At 40.7% G+C, this 20,473-nt stretch overlaps 1 protein-coding gene across 1 annotated transcript in view; it reads right to left on the bottom strand.

The window, feature by feature from the left end:
* PEAK1 (pseudopodium enriched atypical kinase 1) overlaps positions 1-20,473 on the bottom strand; it is a gene marked incomplete at its 3' end in the record, with an annotated part of 61,817 nt that overhangs the window by 9,155 nt on the left and 32,189 nt on the right. The window contains exon 3 of the mRNA XM_080691136.1: positions 10,004-10,749. Within this exon, the coding sequence (XP_080547262.1) occupies positions 10,004-10,749 (746 nt within the window). The remainder of the gene's footprint in view (positions 1-10,003; positions 10,750-20,473) is intronic.

The following is a 20,473-nucleotide window of genomic DNA, read 5'->3' as shown; positions in this document are numbered from 1 at the left end:
TTACTGAGTTTTGTGCGCCTTAACCTGAGAACAAAAGATCTGGACCACTTTAAAAAGGAGAAGACAGAGCGGGTCATGGTGGTGCACACATATAATCTCAGTACTGAGACGGAGCGCTGCAGGCTCAAGATTAGCACGTACGTGGTGATTCAGGGAGACCCTGTTTCAAAACAAAAAATAAGAGGGTTGGGGTGGTGCTCAGAGGTAGAATGCCCATGGGTTCAATTCAATCCCTTGCACAACAAGTAAATAAATAAATAAATAAATAAATAAAAGTATATATACATATATACATATATATTACTACTATATATATACATATACATATATGTATACACACACAAACATATATATACACACATACATATTTTGTGGTACCGGGGATTGAACCCAGGGGCATTCCACCTCTTAGCTACACCCCCAGCCGTATTTTTTTATTCTTCATTTTGAAACAGGGTCTCACTAAGTTGCAAAGGGCATTACTAAGTAGCTGTGTCTGACCGTGAACTTGGATCCTCCTGTCTTAGCCTCCCGAATGCTGGGATTACAAGTGTGCACCACCATGCCAGGCAAAAATATTTTAAAAAAAGGAAAAGATAGCCTGGTGTGGAGGCACAAACTTGTAATTCCAGTCCTTGGTAGGCTGAGACAGGAGGATCACAGGTTTGTGGCCAGCCTCAGCAACTTAGTGAAGCCCTATTCAGATTAGTGAGACTCTGTTCCAAAGTAAAGAAAAAAAAAAAAAAAAGGCTGGGGGTGTAGCTTGCAGGCAGAATGTCTCTGGGTTCAATCCCCAGTACTTCAAATAATACAAAAAAAAAAAAAAAAAAAAGGGAAAAGATACCTATTATCCAATTTTGGATCTGCTGGGGGAAAAACCAAAAGCTCTGAGAGTTGATATTTTTAACTTATGTAAGACTTTTAGTATTTTCTTAAAAATAACCTAATCCAAATTTATTATGTGGTCATTCTTGGTAATGTTGCTATAAAATGAATTCATGAGAGAATTAAAAAAGGTCTCAGTGAAGCCAGGTGTGGTGGTGCACGCTTGTAATTCCAGTACTTGGGAGGCTGAGACAGGAGGATCATGGTTCATGGACAGCCTCAGCTATTTAGTGAGGCTTTCGGCAACTTAGTGAAACCTTGTTTCAAAATAAAGAATAAAAAAATAGGGCTTGGGGTGTGGCTCCAAAGTAAAATGCCCCTGGGTTCCACCTCCAGTACCAAAAAAAAAAAAAAAAAGAAAAAAAAAAAGAAAAAAAAAAAGGTCTCAGTAAGACTGAGTCGTAACTTTTTACCAAGTGTCTACCCTGCTTCTAGGCAAAAGGCTGTCATTTATTCATTCAGGAACAGCACTGAAAAACAGTGGGCGCAGTTTACTGACTCAAGGGTGATTAACAGGCAAAGTTCTGCCTGGGAGCCAGGAGGCAGCCTGCCATAAAGCTGGTGTTCCTGTGCAAAACCGACTGGCCCTCTCTGGCCCCACTCTCTCCCTGTGTGGAATGAAGGCCTTTCTAAAGTTGACTTTAGAAAGTTTACTGTAAGGATTATGGGTCTGGTCAGGAGCTACTCAGATTTTTTTGAAAAGGAGAAAAAGCAAGGTAGACTTTATTTAGAGAGCAGGAGAGTTAAGTTCCTGCTTAGGTTTATGTTCAGTTTTATTTAGAAAGCTGGGAGGTTGAGGGCTGGAGGCCGGCCAACATGCAGCCCACAGAGCCAGTCGGTCTAATCTGCCGGGTGGTGCTTTGCCAAACGGTGATGAGAGGGTAAAAGAAGACAAGGACAGAAATAGGAGCTGAAGGTGAAGCAGAGCTTGGCCTTTCCTTCCCCAGAACGCTTACTTAAGGTGCAGCTGTGCTGGCCGCCGTCAGCCCTCCGTCCTCTTCTCTCACAGAGTGGGTGCCGACCCACCGGCAGGGAGATCAGGCTTTCCCCAGACTGAACTCTTGCCTTCCTATGCGGACTCGTCCTGCTCGAGCCCTCTGCAGCTGTGGACTCGTCCTGCAGGACCCTCCTGCTGCTGCTGTCTTCCCACTTGCTCCTTTTTTCTCCTGGGTGTGGTGCTAGGGATTGAACTCAGGAGCACTGTACCTTCAAGTACACCCCCAGCCCTATTTTACTTTCTCTTTGGAAACAGCGTCTCACCAAGTTGCTGACAGCCTCACTAAGTTGCTGAGGCTGGCTTTGAACCTTTAATCCTATCTCAGCCTCCCTAGTACTGGGAGTATAGGCATGTGCCACCAAGCCTGGCTAGCTGTGGGGGAGGGTGGGGAGAGGGAGTCTGTGTGTTAGTTACTGGGAACTGAACCCAGGGGGCACTCTACTTCTGAGCTACATCCCCAGCCCTTTTTTTGTTTTGACACAGTGTCTTGATAAATTGCTCAGCCTTGCCTTAAACTTGCAATCTTCCTGCCTCAGCCTTCCAAGCTGCTGGGATTACAGGCATGTGCCACTAGACCCAGCTTGGAGCTGAATTCTTTGACAATAGAGAGGAGCATTCTAGGTACATAAAATGAGAATGGGGGAATACAAAACTATGATTTACTGAATTCTTCACTTTGTGTCAAATGATGCTCTAAGATCTATCTATCTAATCTATCTATCTATCTATAATCACTATCTATATATTAACCTGTAATTTTTTTTTACAATGGCTTTAAGAAGAAAGAAAAACTGTTTTTCTTTGCATTATACAGATAAAGACACTGGATTTAGAAAAGGCAAGTTACCAAACCAAAGCTTAATTTAATCTGTAACTAAGCCACACATTGAAACTCAGGTGTGTCTGACTTAGAGGTCTAATCCTTGACTGCTGTGTCAAAAGCCCTCAGTTTGTGTATGTGGGACGACTGGGGACGCTTGCTTCAAATGCAGTTTCCCAGGCCTCGGGGCCAGATCTGATTCTGTAGGCAGGAGAGGTCCCTGGGAAACGATGCTTATACGAGGAGCCTCGTGTCATTCTGCCTAAGTCATCTGCAGATCACAACGCGGAAGCTCTCCATTGTATCATACCACCTCCCAGGATGAGGGTAGTCTAGACAGAGAAACCAGTGTGTGTGAAAGCCGAGGAGCATGAAATAGGAGCTATTTATAATTTATGTTAGAGGATATGGAGGACTACAGAGATGAATAACTAAGGCTACCTGTGCCTTGAAGAAGCTCAGTGTTAAATTATCCCAAATCTCTAATACTTTAGTTCTTTTTCTTCCCACTGAAAAGACATTATGACATCATTTTAAACAAAATAAAATCACCTATAATTACTGCCATCCTAACAGAAATTATTTGCATATTACCATTTTGTTGGTCAATTTTTAAAAAGTTGTGATCGTACTATTTGCTATTTTATGACATTTTACAACAAATGTTTTTCATGTTATATAGCCTTCATAATTACCACTCTTAATGGCCACAAACATTCCATGGGGCTGATGTACTACAATTTTTTAAATTGTTTCCTTAATACCAGACACTTAATTTGTTTCCAATCTTTGGCAGCACTGAAATTCTTAAGGCTGTTACGTTTTGTAGCCTTCTCTCATAATTTTAAGGAAAAAATGATGTTTACATCTTTGAAGTAATGAGAAAGAAAATATCTAAGTGCAGAACCTATCTAAATATGCTCGGGCTAATGCCCAATATTAAAGAATAATAGCAAGAGATCTATAGAACGTGGAGCAGTAATTTTTCCATTATTGTTAATAACAATAATACATTATTATATTTAACACGTACTTTATAGTTTATAAAAGCAATTTCACTATATAAATATATGCATTACAACAATCTTATGAGGTAGGTAGGGCAAGTCAGTATCCGTTGATATAAAAAACAAGAGAGGTTATGTGACCTGTTTAAGAATACAGACATAGAAGCTGGGCGTGGTGGCACGTGCTTGTAATCCCAGCATTTGGGAGGCTGAGACAGGAGGATCGTGGTTTGCAGACAGCCTCAGCTACCTAGTGAGGCCCTTTGCAACTCAGTGAGACCCTGTTTCAGAATCAAGAATAAAAAATAGGGCAGGAAAGTACCTCAGAGGTAGAATGCCCCTGGGTTCCATCCCCAGGACCAGAAAAAAAGAGTCGGGTATGGTGCTCAGCATACTTCTGTAGTCCCAGTACTTTGGAGGCTGAGACAAGAAGATTGCAGGTCCGATGATAGCCTCAGCAACTTCGTGACACTCTCAGCAACTTGGCCAGACCCCGTTTTAAATAATAAATATAATAAGGCTGGAGTGTAGCTAAGAGGTGGAGTATTCCCTGGATTCAATGCCCAGCACCATGAAAAGAAAAAAAAAAAAATATATATATATAGACATATATTCAGAACTTGGACCCAGATAACCCCCAAACTCTTTATTTTGTACTGTAATTCCTTTTAGTTTGAGATCAATACAAATAATAAAGCTATTCATGTTGAATAAAAGTCAGGCGTGGTGGCACATACTTGTAATCCCAGTGCTTGGGAGGTTGAGACAGAAGGATTGCACAGGTTCGAAGCCAGCCTCAGCTACTGAGTGAGGCTCTCAGCAACTTAGTGAGACCCTGTTTCCAAATAAGTATTAAGTAGGTCTGGGAGTATAGCCTGGAGCTAGAAAAGCCCCTGGGTCCCACCCCCAGTACCACAAAAAACAAAAAACAAACAAACAAAAAAATTAGAATAAATATGAAATAGAAAAACTTTTAAAACCAAGAAAAGTCCTGAGTTAAAACCAATTGCTTTATAACAAAGGAAGGTATAATTCCTGCTATGGACTGAACTGTTTGTCTCCCTGCCCCCCATTCCTATGTTGAAGCCCTAATCTCCAAGTGACTATACTTGGACATAGGACCAGTAAGGAGGAAATTAAGGCTGAATGAGGTCAAGAGTGGGGCCCTGATCTGACAGGGTCAGCATCCTTAAGAGAAGGGACACTATCTCTTCTTGTATCTGTGATGTCAGGATGCATGAAAAGATAAGGCAGCAAGAGAGCTCTGACCAGAAAGTGAAATGGCTGTAACTCTGATGTTGGGCTTTCCGCCTTGCTGCTTAGGGCATCCAGTCTATGGGTGTGTGTGTGTGTGTGTGTGTGTGTGTGTGTGTGTGTGTACACATATATATTATGGCAGTATGAGCAGACTGAGATTTTGATACTGAGAAGTGGGATACCATTGTAATAAAAAGTTAAAATGTAGAAGCAGCCTTGAAACTGGGTAGAGGCTGGGAGACTTTTGAGAAGTACGCTAGAAAAAAACCCTAGAAAACCTTGAGCAGACAGGAGCCAGAACTATGAATGTTAAGAACAACCCCAGTGAGGTTTGATGGAAATGAGAAGCATGTTGCTGGAAACTCTAAGAAGGCCAAAAGTGTCACAGAGTGGCTAAATGGTGTTCTGGGGCTTTGTGGACAATAAGACTTGCAAAAGATAAAACTGGGTTTTTAGCTGAGGAGATTTCTAAATAAAGTTTTGAAGGAACAGCCTGGTTTTTCCTGACTGCTTATAGTAAATGGAAAGGGAGAAGGATTAAGAAAGTATTGTTAAGCAAAAAAGGAACCAGAACATGAAGATGTGAAAAAACTGAAGTTCATTCATATTGTAAAAAAACTGAGAGCGTGTGTGTGTGTGTGTGTGTGTGTGTGACTGAGGATTAAACTAAGGGGCATCCCTAGCCCCATTTTAGCTTTTTATTTTAAGATAGAGTCTCACTAAATCACTACATGCTGGCCTCCAATCCTCCTGTCTCAGCTTCCCAAGGACTGGGATTATAGGCTGGTGCCACCAGGGGCTGAGAGCTTTCTCTTTACAGAACAGGAAAAGTGTGGCTAACCAACCATCTGATGAAGAGATCAGGGTGTGACTAATGGATTTCACCAGCCTTCTCAGCAGAAGCCAGGAACAGGGATGGATCAGAGCAGAAAAGACAATGCTGGTTTGAAATAAAGGAGGCAGAGAAAATGTACAAAATGAAAGAGGGCTCTTGAACTTGTTGAATTCTCTGAGACTATTTGGCTGTGAACACTCACTCTTCTTCACGGAAAGCAAGAGTGATGCCAAAGGTGACAGAGAGACCTCAGGGCCGCTCTTCCCACTACAGGTCTGTGGGTGAGGCTGTTTTCTTCTTGGCTGCATCTCTAGACGTTGAGGGCCAGGGCGCCGTGCGTGGGCAGTGCCACAGGGTGGGACGCCTTGCAGGGTCACAGGGCTTACGCTGCCACCCATGTGGGCCCAGAGGGCACAGGATCAAACTAAAGAGGATTTTTCTTGAGCCTTAAGATTGAACAGAAATTGACTTGCTAGATTTTGGATTTTTTGGAGCCATTACCTTTCCTTCCATCCTTCTGACTTTTTCCTTTTGGAATGGGAATGTCTATTCTATGCCTGTTCATAGTTGTATTTTGGAACCAAATAACTTGTCTGGTTTCACAGGTTCATAGCTGGAGAGGAGTTTTGTCTTAGAATGAATCATACTTTGAGTCTCACCCATATCTAATTTAGATGATATTTAGAGGAAACTTAGAACTTGGACTTTAGAGCTCATTATGGAATGAGCCTCTCTGAGGCTCCTGGGATGTGTTTATCATGGGATAAGGACATGAGTTTGAGAGGGGGTAAGGGGGTAATGCTATAGTCTAAATTGTGTTCCCCCCTCCAATTCCTATGTGGAAGCTGTAACCTCTGATATAACTATATTTGGAGATAGGGCCTACAAATAGGTAATTAAGGTTCAATGAAGTCATAAGTTTAGGGCCTGGATACGGTAAAACTGGAGTTCTTATAAGAAGAGATACTAGAGCATTTGTTCTCACCTCTCCCTCTTTACCATGTGAGGACCATGTGAGAGAAGGTGGTTGTCTTTAAGTCAAGAGGACACCTCACCAGAATTCAAATGAGTTTCAAAGCCTCGATCTTGGACTTTTCAAGCCTTTACAAATGGGAGAAATTAAATTTCTCTTAAGCCATCCAGTCTTTGGTGTTTTGATATGGCAACCTGAGAGAACTAAGACACCACACAAAGTAAAGATTTTAGTACTTTATGACTGCAGTGGATATGAGTAGTTAAGGGGTAGGGCTTTCAAACTGTTAAATTCTAGCACTGATGTCCTTGTAACATTTTAAGAGACAGCCACACCTATTACCCTACTTTAAAACCCTTCTACCTCCGGGCTACACTCCAAGACTTTTTTTTTTAATATTTTATTTGGAAACAGGGTCTCTTGAGCCAGTGCAGCTGGCTTCGAACCTGCGCCATCCTCCTGTCTCCGCCTTCTAAGGGTGGGGATTACAAGCGTGCGCTACCAGCCCTGCTAGGAAGGGATATTTTAAGAAGATAAACAGTAGAGAGTTGTTTGTTGGGGCTAATTGCTGGTCTCCTACTTATCTATCCCAGAGTAGAGTTCTCAGCATCCTCACAATCTATTCCTCCGAGGTTGTACAGGAACTTGGGCACTTCTGAGAATGCCCATAGGGGCTTCATAGAGACATTTATATCCAGCATTTAGCATAAAACATCCTTTCCCAAACCTGCCAACAACTCCCAGTATATAATTACTTGCCACCTGTTCTTTTGAGATTGCTTTTGCATCATTACAAGCAAGGAAATCGATACCAGACCATTGATCTAGGACAGAGACAAGATTGCAGAGCAATAATACATAAAGTTAGCCAAGCCTGCTTCTCGATCGCTTGGAGGAACAGGGAGTTCAATGCCCCTTTGTGAAGCTGGCACTCATGCTGCACTGCTGATCTTGTAGCAATAAAGGCTCAAGATAGATAAGGCACCATAACCCCAATGGTTTTAACAGCGCTTCACTGCTGCACAGACGCTCACAGTGCTTTTTCTAGATTCAACAGTAATATATTAACTTGTGTCCAGATCCCCTCTCTGCAGTTTACCCATTGGCTTAATTTTAAAAGTACGGGCTGGACCCCGCAGGGTCCCTCGGCCAATGCCACGAGATAGGCAAGAGCTGCGGGTCTGCAACTGCAGAGAGCAGCCAGTGGAGGGTCTGGTCCAATCATATATTCTGTCCTGATAGACAGGTAGGCCAATTGTTTACTTTACCCATTAATTTAATAAGATACCATCTGGTCTTTCTAAGCTAAATTAACATGTAAAAGCCATTTAGATGTGCTAATTGGTTTTGAACCAGTGAATAGCATAAGTAAAAAGGGACTATGGGAATGGAGAATATTACCTTAAGTTTACACAGAGCTTTGTGTTTTTCAAAGCCCTTTAACTTGCATTACCTCACTTGGTCCTCACCTCAGCCCCATAAAGTAGATGGATGATCACTGCCAACATCCAAGAGAGGAGGAAATTGAGGCTCAAAGATTGTTACTCTCTTAAAGTAGGAAAAAAACTAATGGTAGTGAAAGAAATTAACACTTACCAGGGACATTTTGCTCTCTAAAACCAAACAACAGCCCCAATATGACAGGTACCATTACTGGTAAAACTACTAAATGGCAGAGCCAGGATCTGACCTCAAAGCTTTTGGACATCATAATCCATGCCATGATTTAATTAATTTATTTAACTGTTTAATTAATTAATTAACCAACTCTTGTGGTACTAGGGATTAAATCCAGGGACACTCTGAGCTGCACTCCTAGCCCCATTTTTATTTTTTTGAAACAGAGTCTCACTAAATTGCTAAGGCTGGTCTCAAATCTGTGATCCTACTGTCTCAGCCTCCAAATAGATACTGGGATTATAAGCTTGTGCTACCATGCTCATGCCATGTTTATTATACTGACCAAAACCTATGGCTTACTGTTGCAGTGAATGTAACTGGGCAAGAATTTTTGATGGATATCAAGTGTTCTGAGCATCTTGAAGTAGTGGATTGTCTGGGATGGACAGTAATATATGTACGAAATCAATAAATCACATAATGGTCAAAGTATAGGCTATGGAGTAGAGACAGATAATTATGTTTAAATTCTAGCTCTGCTACTCACTGGCTGTGTACTTCTATGTAAATTTCTTTATTTCTCTGAGCTCCATTTTCCTCATGTATCAAATGCAGAAAAAGATTTAACTTCATAAACATGATGTGAAGATTAAATTATGTAACATAAGGTTCCTGGCACATCAACAAATGCTAGCTATCTTCCTCTATAAAAAGTTTCTCTGGGAAAGCCGGGTGTGGTTGTGCACACTTGTAATCCCAGCTTTTGGGAGGCTGAGACAGGAGGATCACGGTTCGCGGACAGCCTCAGCTACTTAGTGAGGCCCTTTGCAACTCAGTGAGACCCTGTTTCAAAATAAAGAATAAAAGTAGGGCTAGGGGTATAGCTTAGAGGTAAAATGCCCCTGAGTTTCATCCCCACTGCCAAAAAAAAAAAAAAAAAAAGAAGTTTCTCTGGGAAAGAGGAATTACAGAATTGGGTAGACCAGGGTCTCTTACTTGGTAGAGAAAAGCAGAAATGTGGAGTGGAAGGCATGTAACAGACCTCAGTTTTATTGGCAGTCCCTGCAAACAGTTGTAGCTCAAAAACTTTTAAGAAGACTTCCATAAAGTTCTCATTTACCTCTATCCTGGCATACAGTGTACTGTTTTAATTAATTAATTAATTAATTAATTAATTAATTTATTTATTGGTGGTACTGGGGTTCCTGGAGGCCCTTCTACCTCCGGGATACACTCTCACAGGCTACACTCCCAGACCTATTTTTTCCTTTTTTTTTTTTTTTAATGTGGAAACAGGGTCTCTTAAGCCAGCGAGGCTGGCTCCGAACCAGCGCGATCCTCCTGTCTCAGCCTCCCAAGCGTGGGGATTACAAGCGTGCGCCACCACGCCTGGCTCAGTGTACTGTTTTAACTCTGTCCCTTTACTTGTCTGTTTTCTCTGAAGAATAAACAAGCCTCTTGCTTTATTAGGGCATCTGCTGTAAGGTAGATCTGCACTAACTTTTGCAGAATGGAGAAATTAGAGGAAAGAAAGGGGGGAGAGAGTAATGACCCAGCGTAATAACATCATGTTGGCTGACACCGTATCCGATCTGCAGTGCCGGCTTACCTTAACCGCGTAGTTATTGAGTGGGTCTTTTGCATATGAAGCAGTGTAGTAAACAGCATCGCCTGCTTCACAACAAGGCTTGTCACTGGTTAGCCTAAAGTCTGACCAGCTGTCCACCCCAAAACGGAGCTGGTCTTTCTGCCCAGCCATGAAGAGGTCTTCACATTTGACAGCCAGTTTCTTCAAGGCATCTGTGTGAAGGCTTCGGATTTTGCCCACGACTTCTTCGCGATTTTCAAGTCCTCGATAAAGTGCTTGTCGCTGTGGCTTCTGCATGCCTCGACTCTGTCTGCAGGAGGGGCCACGTCGGCTGCTCAGGGACTCCATGCTGTTGGAAAATCTGTCCTTAATGTTGTGAGTGGTTAAGCTGGAGATGCTGTTTGTGGCCAAAAGGACAGGTCTCTCCTTGTGCAAAGGTCTCTCCAGGGAGTCGTAGGACTCAATGTCTAGTCCTTTGAGTTCGGAGCTAACGGAAGAGCCAGCGCTGCTGGCATCCCAGTTGGGGTCGATGTCATAGGTGGGATTAGCCATGACACAAAGACTACTTTCCATGGACTTCTGGAGGTCTTTGGAGATTGGCTCTGTATTGGCTCTTAGGATCATTTTCTTTGGCAGTGGCGGTGGGGTGGGCTGGGAAGCGTTCGGTGCTTCTTGGTCGGTTTTCCCTCCAAAGGCAATGGCATCATCTAAAGCCCCCTTGGGCTGCCGTGGATGCTTGGGAGGGATCATGGCTGCTCGAGATTGTCCTGCATTATTTTAAAAGAGAGAAGAAAAGAGAATAATTAAGCAATGTCAAATTCATTTCAGAATTGAAATGAGTAGAAACGAGTGAGGTAGCCCTGTAGAATGTAAGACTTAAGTCAATGCTTTCATTCAAAATGGGAAATCAGCCAAAGAACAAAAACCTGAATACTGAAAGTGTGAGTCCGAGTCTTGGTGGGAGCAACAAACATGAATAATGTCTCAGCATTTCTCTGCCAGAGGAACGGTGCACTAGTTTAGGTGATGAGCTTTGTTCTCAAAGAGGAATCTAGGACTAGAATCTAGTCCTAGCCCCAAGAGAGCTATAATTCACCATACGAGAACACTAAGGAATGATAATCATTCAGAAACATGTGCATTGTCACAGAGTAGAGAAGACAGCTCAGTGGATCAAAGAAATACTTGAGAGCATTATAGAAAACAGAATCGAAACTGGCTACGGGATCACTAGAGAGGGGCTCAGAAGATACTATTCTGCTCCTCTAACATTTTTCCAGATTTACATTGTACTGCACATAACATCTGCCATTATATATATGTATATATATGTATGTAATATATATTACACACATAGACATATATATAATTCAGTCCATAACAATTATCTCTGCTTAGTTTCCAACATGTATACTTAGAAGATAAAACACATGTGTGGATTTGAAAGTCACTTCAGGGCTTATTGTAAAATGTAGATAGGACACTATTTTTTAAAGATAAAAAAGTATACTGTGAAACTTCCATAAAAGCTCTTAAAATTAATCAAGTTATTAAAATGAGGTCTATACTCATTTTACCTCAGAATTAAATCACAATGCCTTGTTATGGACTGAATTATGCCCCCCAGAAAGGTATGTTGAGCTGGGCGTGGTGGCGCACGTTTGTAATCCCAGCATTGGGGAGGTGGAGACCCGAGGATCGTGGTTCGCTGCCAGCCTCAGCCACATAGTGAGGCCTTTTGCAACTCAGTGAGACCCTGTTTCAAAAATTAAAAAGACTAAAAAAAGGCTGGGGGTGTAGCTCGAAGGTACAATGCCCCTGGATTCCATCCCCAGTACCGGAAAAAAAAAAAAAAAAAAAAAAAAAAGATATGTTGAGGGGCCTAATCCCTGCTACTTGTGAACCTGACCTTTTTTGGAAATAAGAGTCTTTGTTCATGTAATCAAGTTGGATGAGGTAATTAGGGTGGGCCTTGATCCAGTCTGAGTGGTATCATGAAAGAAAACAACATGTGAACACAGAGACAAATGGGGAGAACGCTGCGTGGCGATAGAGGCAGATCCTGGAGCGCTGCAGCTGCAAGCCAGGGAGTGCCCGCGATCGACAGCCGCCACCAGATGCCAGGTAGAGGCAGAAAGGATTCTACCCGGTGTCTTGGAGGGAGCAGGGTCCTGCTGGCAACACTATAGTTTCAGATTCTTAGCCTCCATAACTGCCAGAGAATAAAGTTTTGTTGTCTTAAGCAACTCACTCATGGCACTTCATTACAGCAGTTCTAGGCAGCTAATACATGTTCCTATTGATGATTATATAAGAATTGAAAGTAATAGATTGTTTTGAGGATAATGAATAGAGGTGGTGATTGTTTTGTTAAAATCATGTCCTTGCAGAAACACCAAGGGTAAATACCAATACAAACTGTGACTGTAATAATTATATATTCCATTTTTCACACATACAACTAAGAATGCCCAAGAGCTTAAATAAACTGCAGCAATATATACAATGAACCTAAGGACCTCAATTCTCTATCAATGGCACGTAGCAATATTTTTACAAGGAACAGAACTACATTAAATATAAATAAATAAAAATATGTATGCAGAGAGAGCGAGAAAGAGGAAGAGGGGAGCACAAAGCTCAAGAGGGTGTTGTAATCATGTTGTAGCGTGTGGCAAGAATGAGGTCTAGATATAATAGATACTCAATAAATATTTCCTGAATGACTAAAAAAAAATGTAGGGTTGGAAAAGTAGAAAATTATATAGGTACCCATAACAAGGAAATGAATTAGTAATTTTAAAAAATCAAGCTGGAGATATGGCTTAGTGGTAGAGAGCCTGTCTAGCATACACAGATCCCTTAGTGCAATCCCAACAAAACAAAAGTAAATAAGTAAATAAATAAAAATTAAAAATTCCCACAAAGGCCAGAAGTAGATGGCTTTGCTGCTGAAGACTACCAAATGTTTAAAAAGGTACTGAAATCAATTTTTCACAAATCTTCCTCTTCTTTCAAAAAGAAGAAGGAACATGTTTATCTTGAATTATATGAGGCCAATTACCTAGATAAGCAAAGCAGATAGATACCATAAAAAAAAACAAATAAACAAACTAGAGACTAAAATCTCCATTTATGAACACAGATGTAAAAATCCACACAACACACTAGCAAATTGAATCCAGCAATGTTTTAAAAGGATTATACATCATGACAAGGTGGGATTTATCCCAGGAATGCAAAGTTGGCTTAACACCTGAAAATTTATCACTGTAATATATTATGCTAATAGTTTGATAAAGAAAGAAAAATTCACATGATCAACTCAAAATATGCTGAAAGAGCATTTGGTAAGATTGAACACTTTTTCATGACAGCAACACTCAACAAAGTAGGAAAAGACGGGAACATCCTGAACCTGGTAAAGGATACACACATAAAACCAAGAGTTAACACCATACTCAATGACCAAAGACTGGAAATGTCTCGCTAGTATCAGGAACAACACTTCTGCTTTTGCCATCTGTATTCTACAGTGTACTTGAGCTTCCAGCCAGGAAAATTAGGAAGAGAAATAAAGACATATAGGTTGGAATAAAGAAAGTACATTATCTCTGCTCACAGATCTTGCATATTAAGAAGTATAAAGAAAACACACACATACACACACAATTACAATTAATATACCAGTTCAGTAAGATTGCAAAAGCTCAATATTCAAAATCAAATTGCATTTCTATATGCTAGTAATGAACAATCCAAAAATGAAATTAAGAAAACAATTCTAGAATTGGGCATGGCGGTGCACGCTTGTAATCCCAGCATTCGGGAGGCTAAGAACGGAGGATCGCAGTTCACAGACACCTCAGTTACGCAGTGAGGCCCCCTGCAACTTAGTGAGACCTCTTTCAAAATAAAGAATAAAAAGTAGGACAGGGGGTGTAGCTCGGAGGTCAAATGCCCCTGGGTTCCATCCCCAGACCTCCAAAAAATAAAATAATTCTATCTGTAGCATCATAAAAAGAACAAAATATTTAGTAATAAATTTAACCAAATAGGACATATGCATTGAAAACTATAAAACATTGCTAAAAGAAATGAAAAGACCTAAATAAATGGAAATTAGTCATATTATTAAAAATCAGTTGTTATTAAAATGACCATTTTATATAGTTTTTATGCTCATGGATCATTAATATAATTAAAATATTATCTGGCAGCTATTGACAGGATGATTCTAAAATTCATGTAAATATATACAAGTGACTTAGAGTAGTCAAAAAAAAAAATCTTGAAAAAGATCTAAGTTGTCTAAGTTGGAGCCAGGCGTGGTGGCATATGCTTGTAATCCCAGCATTTGGGAGGCTGAGATAGGAGGATCGCAGTTTACGGCCAGCCTCAGCTATTTAGTGAGGCCCTCTGCAAGTCAGTGAGAGCCTGTTTCAAAATAAAGAATAAAGAAAAAAAAATAGGGCAGGGGGGTGTAGCTTGGAAGTAGAATGCCCCTGAGTTCTATCTCCTGTACTGCAAAAAAAAAAAAAAAAAAAAAAAAAAGAAAAAGAAAAAATCTAAGTTGGAAAACTCATACTTTCTGATTTTAAAACTTATTAAAAAACTATAGTAATCAAGACTGTTGTATTAGCATAAGAATAAAAATAAAGATTAGTAGAATAGATTTAAGAGGCCAGAAATAAGCCCTTATATTGATGTAGAACTGATTTTTGACAAGGTTGCCAAAGCGACTCGATGCGAAAAGAAGAGTCTTTTTAACAAATAATCCTGGGACAATTGGACAGCTAATGCAATAGAATGAGCTTGAACTTCTGTCTCACACTATACACAAAAATTAACTCAAAATGTATTAATGATTAAAATTTAAGAGTTAAAACTATAAAACTCCTCCTCCTCCTCCCTTCTCTCATTTTTCTCCTTCTCCTCCTCCTCATTAACAGCACTGTGGATCCATGCCAGGGCCTTGATATTCTAGGTAAGCTCTATACCGCAGAGCTATATCCCCAGCCCCCGAAAACTCTTTATACAAATCAGGAAGAGATCTTTGTGACCCTGGGTTAGATAATAGTTTCTTACACATGACAAAGTATAAGCAAAAAAAGAAGCTGGCTGTGGTGGTGCACGCTTATAATCCCAGCATTTGGGAGGCTGAGACAGGAGGATTGTGGTACAAGGCCAGCCTCAGCTACTTAGTGAGGCCCTTTGAACCCAGTGAGACCCTTTTTCAAAATAAAGAATAAAAAAATAGGGCTAGGGTGTAGCTCGGGGATAGAATGCCTCTGGGTTCCATTCCCAGTACTGCAAAAAAAAAAAAAAAAAGATATGTTGACAATTGATAAAAATTAAAAACATAAATATTTCCAAGGATACTTTCAAGAAAGTGAAAAGATGCTAGGTGTGGTGGCGCGCACTTGTAATCCCAGCATTTGGGAGGATCGCAGTTCGCAGATAGCCTCAGGTACTACTTAGTGAGGCCCCTTGCAACTCAGTGAGACCCTGCTTCAGAATAAAGAATAAAAAATAGGGCTGGGGGTATAGGTTGGAAGTAAAATGCCCCTGGGGTTTCATCCCCAGTACTGAAAAAAAAAAAAAAAAAAAAGAAAGAAAGAAAGTGAAAAGATGCAGGTTCAGCAACTTGGCAAGACCCCTGGCAACTTAGCAAGAGACTCTGTTTCAAAATAAAAAATAAAATAGGTTGGGAGTGTAGAATGCCTAATACCGGAAAGAAAGAAGGAAAGAAAGAACACCACAAAACACTGAAAAGACAATCTATAGGAGAACATATGTTCAAATTATATATCTAATAAGACTTGTATACAGAATATATAAAGAACTCTTATACAATATAAATAAATTAAAATGGGAAAATATTTGCATAGATATTTATCCAAATATGATATATGAATGGCTAATAAGTACATGGGAAAATGTTCAGTACTATTACTCATTAAGTAAATGCAAACTATAACCATATGAAACACCACTTCACAGCCACTAGTTGCTAATATAAAAATATAAATGAGTATTGGTGAGGATATAGAAAAATTTGAACATTTCATACATTGCTAGTAGGAATCTAAAATGGTATATCTAAGCTGGAAAACAGTCTGGTAATTTCTCAGAAAGATAAAAATAAGAGTCACCACATGAACCAGTAGCTCCACTTTTTTTTTTTTTTTTTTTTGGTGTGTGTATGGTACTGGGGATGGAGCCCAGGGGCATTCTACCTCTGAGATATACCCCAAATATTATTTTATTCATTTATTTTGAAACAGGGTCTTACTAAGTTGTTGAGAGTTTCATTAAGTTGCTGAAGCAGGCCGCAAACCTATGATCCTCCTGTCTCAGCCTTCCCAGTACTGGGATTAAAGCTTATGCCACCACGCCCAGCTTATTTCCACTTTTATGGACATACCCAAGAGAAATTAAAACATATGTCCATATTAAACTTTTCATACAAATGTTTATAGAACCATTATTCACAATAGCCAAAATGTCTATTGACTGATAAATGGATAAGTAAAGTATGAGATAGCCAACAACTTATAGGGGCAGTGACTGGATTAATGGTTTCCAGGGACTGGGAGAAAGGGACAATGGGGAGTGGCTGGCAGTGGGCTTTTGCTTAGGGTGATGAAAATGTTCTAGATTTAGATCGTGGTGATGGTTGCAAAATTCTATGAATATACTACAACTCACTGAATTGCTGTAAAATGCATATGAATTATGCTTCAATATAGCAGATCAACTATCTATTCTTAGAAGCCACCATAAACCGGGCGTGGTGGCGCATGGTTATAACCCCAGTACTTGGGAGGCTGAGACAGGCAACCTCAGCAGCTTACTGAAGCGATCAGTAACTTAATGAGACCCTGTTTCCAAATAAAATATAAAATAGGTCTGGGAGTGTGGCCTGGAGGTAGAAGGCCCCTGGGTTTCATCCCCAGTACCACAGAAGGAAAAAAAAAAAAAAGAAGCAGCCACCATAAATTCAATTTTGAGTTACATCTTCTCATTCCTTTGTGCCCTTAACATTACCATACAGGTAGGGGACTGGGATTTACTGAACTCTTCCTGAGACAGTGAGGCCTCTTCCCCAGAGTTGCCCCAGCCCAATTGAGCCTTGGCTAGCGTGAGAAGTCAGAACCATGGTTTATTTACGAGATGAGAGAAGCGTGCTTTGAAGTAAGCCCTCATTTTTCAGCTGTCGACCTGGAGCTTTCCGTGATGAAGTGTGATGGAGAAGGTCAGAAGCAGTGACTTGCACCAGCTCAGGTCCCTGTCAGCCTTCTCTGACCACTGTGAAAACCTCCTCTTGGCATTGACTCCAATTGTGCCTCTCTCACCTCACTAGCCACTGGAGAGTTTATTTTTCTCCCCCAAATAGCAAAGCTGACAATGGCATTCCTCTGAATTGAAAACAAAACAAAACAAAATCTGTCCTTAAGATCAAATTCACAGCCAACAAGCCAACAAGCCTTTCATGACCAGCCCCTGTGTACCTGTTTCTCTTGTAGCATATTCTTTTTTCTTTTTTTTTTTTTTTTTTTTGCAGGTAAAAGAAATAACCTTTATTTTTTAGAAAGTAAGAACAGAGGAAAGGGTATGCATGAGCCACAACTGCCAGCACAGGAGCTACATGACTAAGAATTCCAATTCCTGAAAAGCACAAATAACTTAATCCAGACCCTATCTTCCTCTTCCTCTTTCTTGTCTTCTGCACCACCCACTTTCTGCTTGGATTTGGCAATGTTCTGCAAAAAATATGGAACAATTCATGAATTTGTGTGTTATCCTTGAGCAGGGGCCATGCTAATCTTCTCTGTGTCATTCCAATTTTAGTACATATGCTGCTCAAGTGAACACTCTCGAATGTGTTTTACTCTTCCCCAAATTGAACTCTTTCCTTGGACCTAGGATGTGCCTGTGAACGTTTATCTCTGAGTGCTCACAACATCTGCCCTGAGTCCCTGTCTGAATTCCCCACTGGGCAGCTCAAAGGCTGCGTCTCATCTGTATACCTGAGACCAAGGGCCATGCAACAATCTTGACGAGAGCAGAATGAAACAAGAAAAAAAAAAAAAAAAAAAACCAACCTAGAAACATGAGCCCATTTTTTCCATTCCAATGTGGGCCTAGAAGAGGCTTTATGGGTTGCTATTTTCTACCGATTTCTTCAAATTAGAACAAACAAAAATAACTGTGGACATGGAAGGAACAGAGGATTCCAAAGTGCTTTTCCCCCCTTTTATTACCTCAGAACTGGCAAGTAAGGCAATGTCTATCACGTTAGAAGCTCTTCGGAGCTCATCAGATGGGGTGGAAGAGGCCCAATCATGCTGTTTTCTAACAGCTACAGAATAAAGTTCAAACTCCTCAGTAAGTCGGTCAAGGTACTCTGTCTTATCTGTCACAACTGCTCATTGACTCGTCTACGCGAATCACTCATTTCCTGTTCTTTTAATGTACTCCGTGACTTTGTTTTTACATCTTTGCTCAATGTCCCTTTTCCACTGAAGCCTTTCCCACATCCCACTTTCCCATTTCACATTTGGAGCTATTACTTCTTCTGTGTTGTCTTAGCAGTTTACGGTGTATTATAGAATTTTAAACCCTTTATGGTGTGCGTGTGTGTGTGTGTGTGTGTGTGTGTGTGTGTAACATCCTCTCAGAACCTGGTGTGAGGCACATAGCACATGTGTTATGAATGCTGGACTGAAGGACAGAGCATTAACAGAACCGGTCATCATTCCAAAATGGAAATGGATAGCCAAGGTAGCAATGAAACAAAGAAAATGAACATGGGATATCTTCCCAAATAGCAATATAGGATCTTTTGGGAGCAAAGAAGATTTCCATATGAACACCAGAAAGGTGCACCTCCCAGTGAAGTCACAGTCCATGCAAGTAAGTCAGGCCATTCTCCTAAGTCTAAAAGTACCTTTTGTTTTTAGGTGATTTTTCTTCTAAGAAAGATAAGCTCTCAGCTGGGTGTGGTGGCCCACGCTTGTAATCCCAGCATTGGGGGGGCTGAGATAGGAGGACTGAGGTTTGCGGACAGTCTCAGCTACTTAGTGAGGCCCTTTGCAACTTAGTGAGACCCTGTTTCAAAATAATGAATAAAAAATAAGTCTGGGGATGAGCCTGGAGGTAGAATGCCCCTGGGTTCCACCCCCAGAACTGCAAAAAAGAAAGAAAGAAAGACAGAAAGGAAGGAAGGAAGGAAGGAAGGAAGGAAGGAAGGAAGGAAGGAAGGAAGAGGAGCTCTCCTAACTAAATTCTAATCATCTGGGGCAATCAATGTTTTAAAAGTTTGGTATCTCAGCTGTTTTCATTTTAAACTTTAATGCTGTACATTCCTCTCAGGCCTCTAGGACTAGACACGAGCTCACTTCTCAGCAGCCTGATCTAACATCACATACTCTACATTTTTGTGGCATACCAGTTCTCTAAACAGAAAAAACATTATATTCTAAATCTTGCCTTGTTATATGCTAAGAAAAATATTTTGGACAAATATGCTTGACTTGACCATACTCAAAGCCCACTTTCTTCTTTCTGGGTTTTCTTACTTCACCTTTGTGTTTTCTTTTCTTTTCTTTCTTTCTTTTTTTTTTTTTTTTTGTGGTACTGGGGTTCCTGGAAGCCCTTCTACCTCCGGGCTACACTCCCAGACCTATTTTTTACATTTTTATTTGGAAACAGGGTCTCCTAAGCCAGCGCACGCGGCTGGCTTTGAACCTGCGCGATCCTCCTGTCTCCGCCTCCCAAGCGCGGGGATTACAAGTGTGCGCCACCACGCCCAGCTTGCCTTTGTGTTTTCTTACCACTTAAAAACATTTCCATAACTTACCAACTGCTGCATGCGCGCATGCCACTATCAGTATGAACTGCATCATGATGCGAGACTCTAATGTACCAATAAAGCTATACAAAATGTTTTCAGGCTGACAGGCAAGGTCCTGTATCACTTTCTGAAAAGCATATGATGAAAGATGGATGGAGAGGGGATAATTTAATGACACTAATTCAAAGAAGCCAAAATGGTGTTTAAAACTCCTCGGGAAGGAGAATGATTGACATGGGGTTCTTATAACTTACAGGACTGGTATAATAAATATAAAAGATACCTGTAAAATCAGTATTTTAAAGATGACTGCATATTGAATAACCCAAAATAGCAATATCATTATAGTGATCTACTGAAAGGCAGCATTATTGAATACAAGCCAAGAACAAACCATAACAAATGTTTGCTTATGAGCTTGTAACAAGAGAGTCATACGGTCCTAGGGATTAAAGGCACGTAATGAGGACCCATTTGGACAGGAGTGAGCGGACTTTTACCATAATTAGCTCCTATTCCAACAGAACAGGAATAGCACAGTTTCCTGGTCAATCTCCCTGCTGCTAATCATTCCCCAGAAAGCTCCCAGAATGAATCTTTAAAAGATCCTCGTTGTGTCTCTTCCAAATTCT

Source organism: Muscardinus avellanarius (genome assembly GCF_963383645.1).
Source record: "Muscardinus avellanarius genome assembly, chromosome: 3".
Classification (NCBI taxonomy): Eukaryota; Metazoa; Chordata; class Mammalia; order Rodentia; family Gliridae; genus Muscardinus; species Muscardinus avellanarius.
This window is presented reverse-complemented; position numbering and strand designations above follow the sequence as displayed.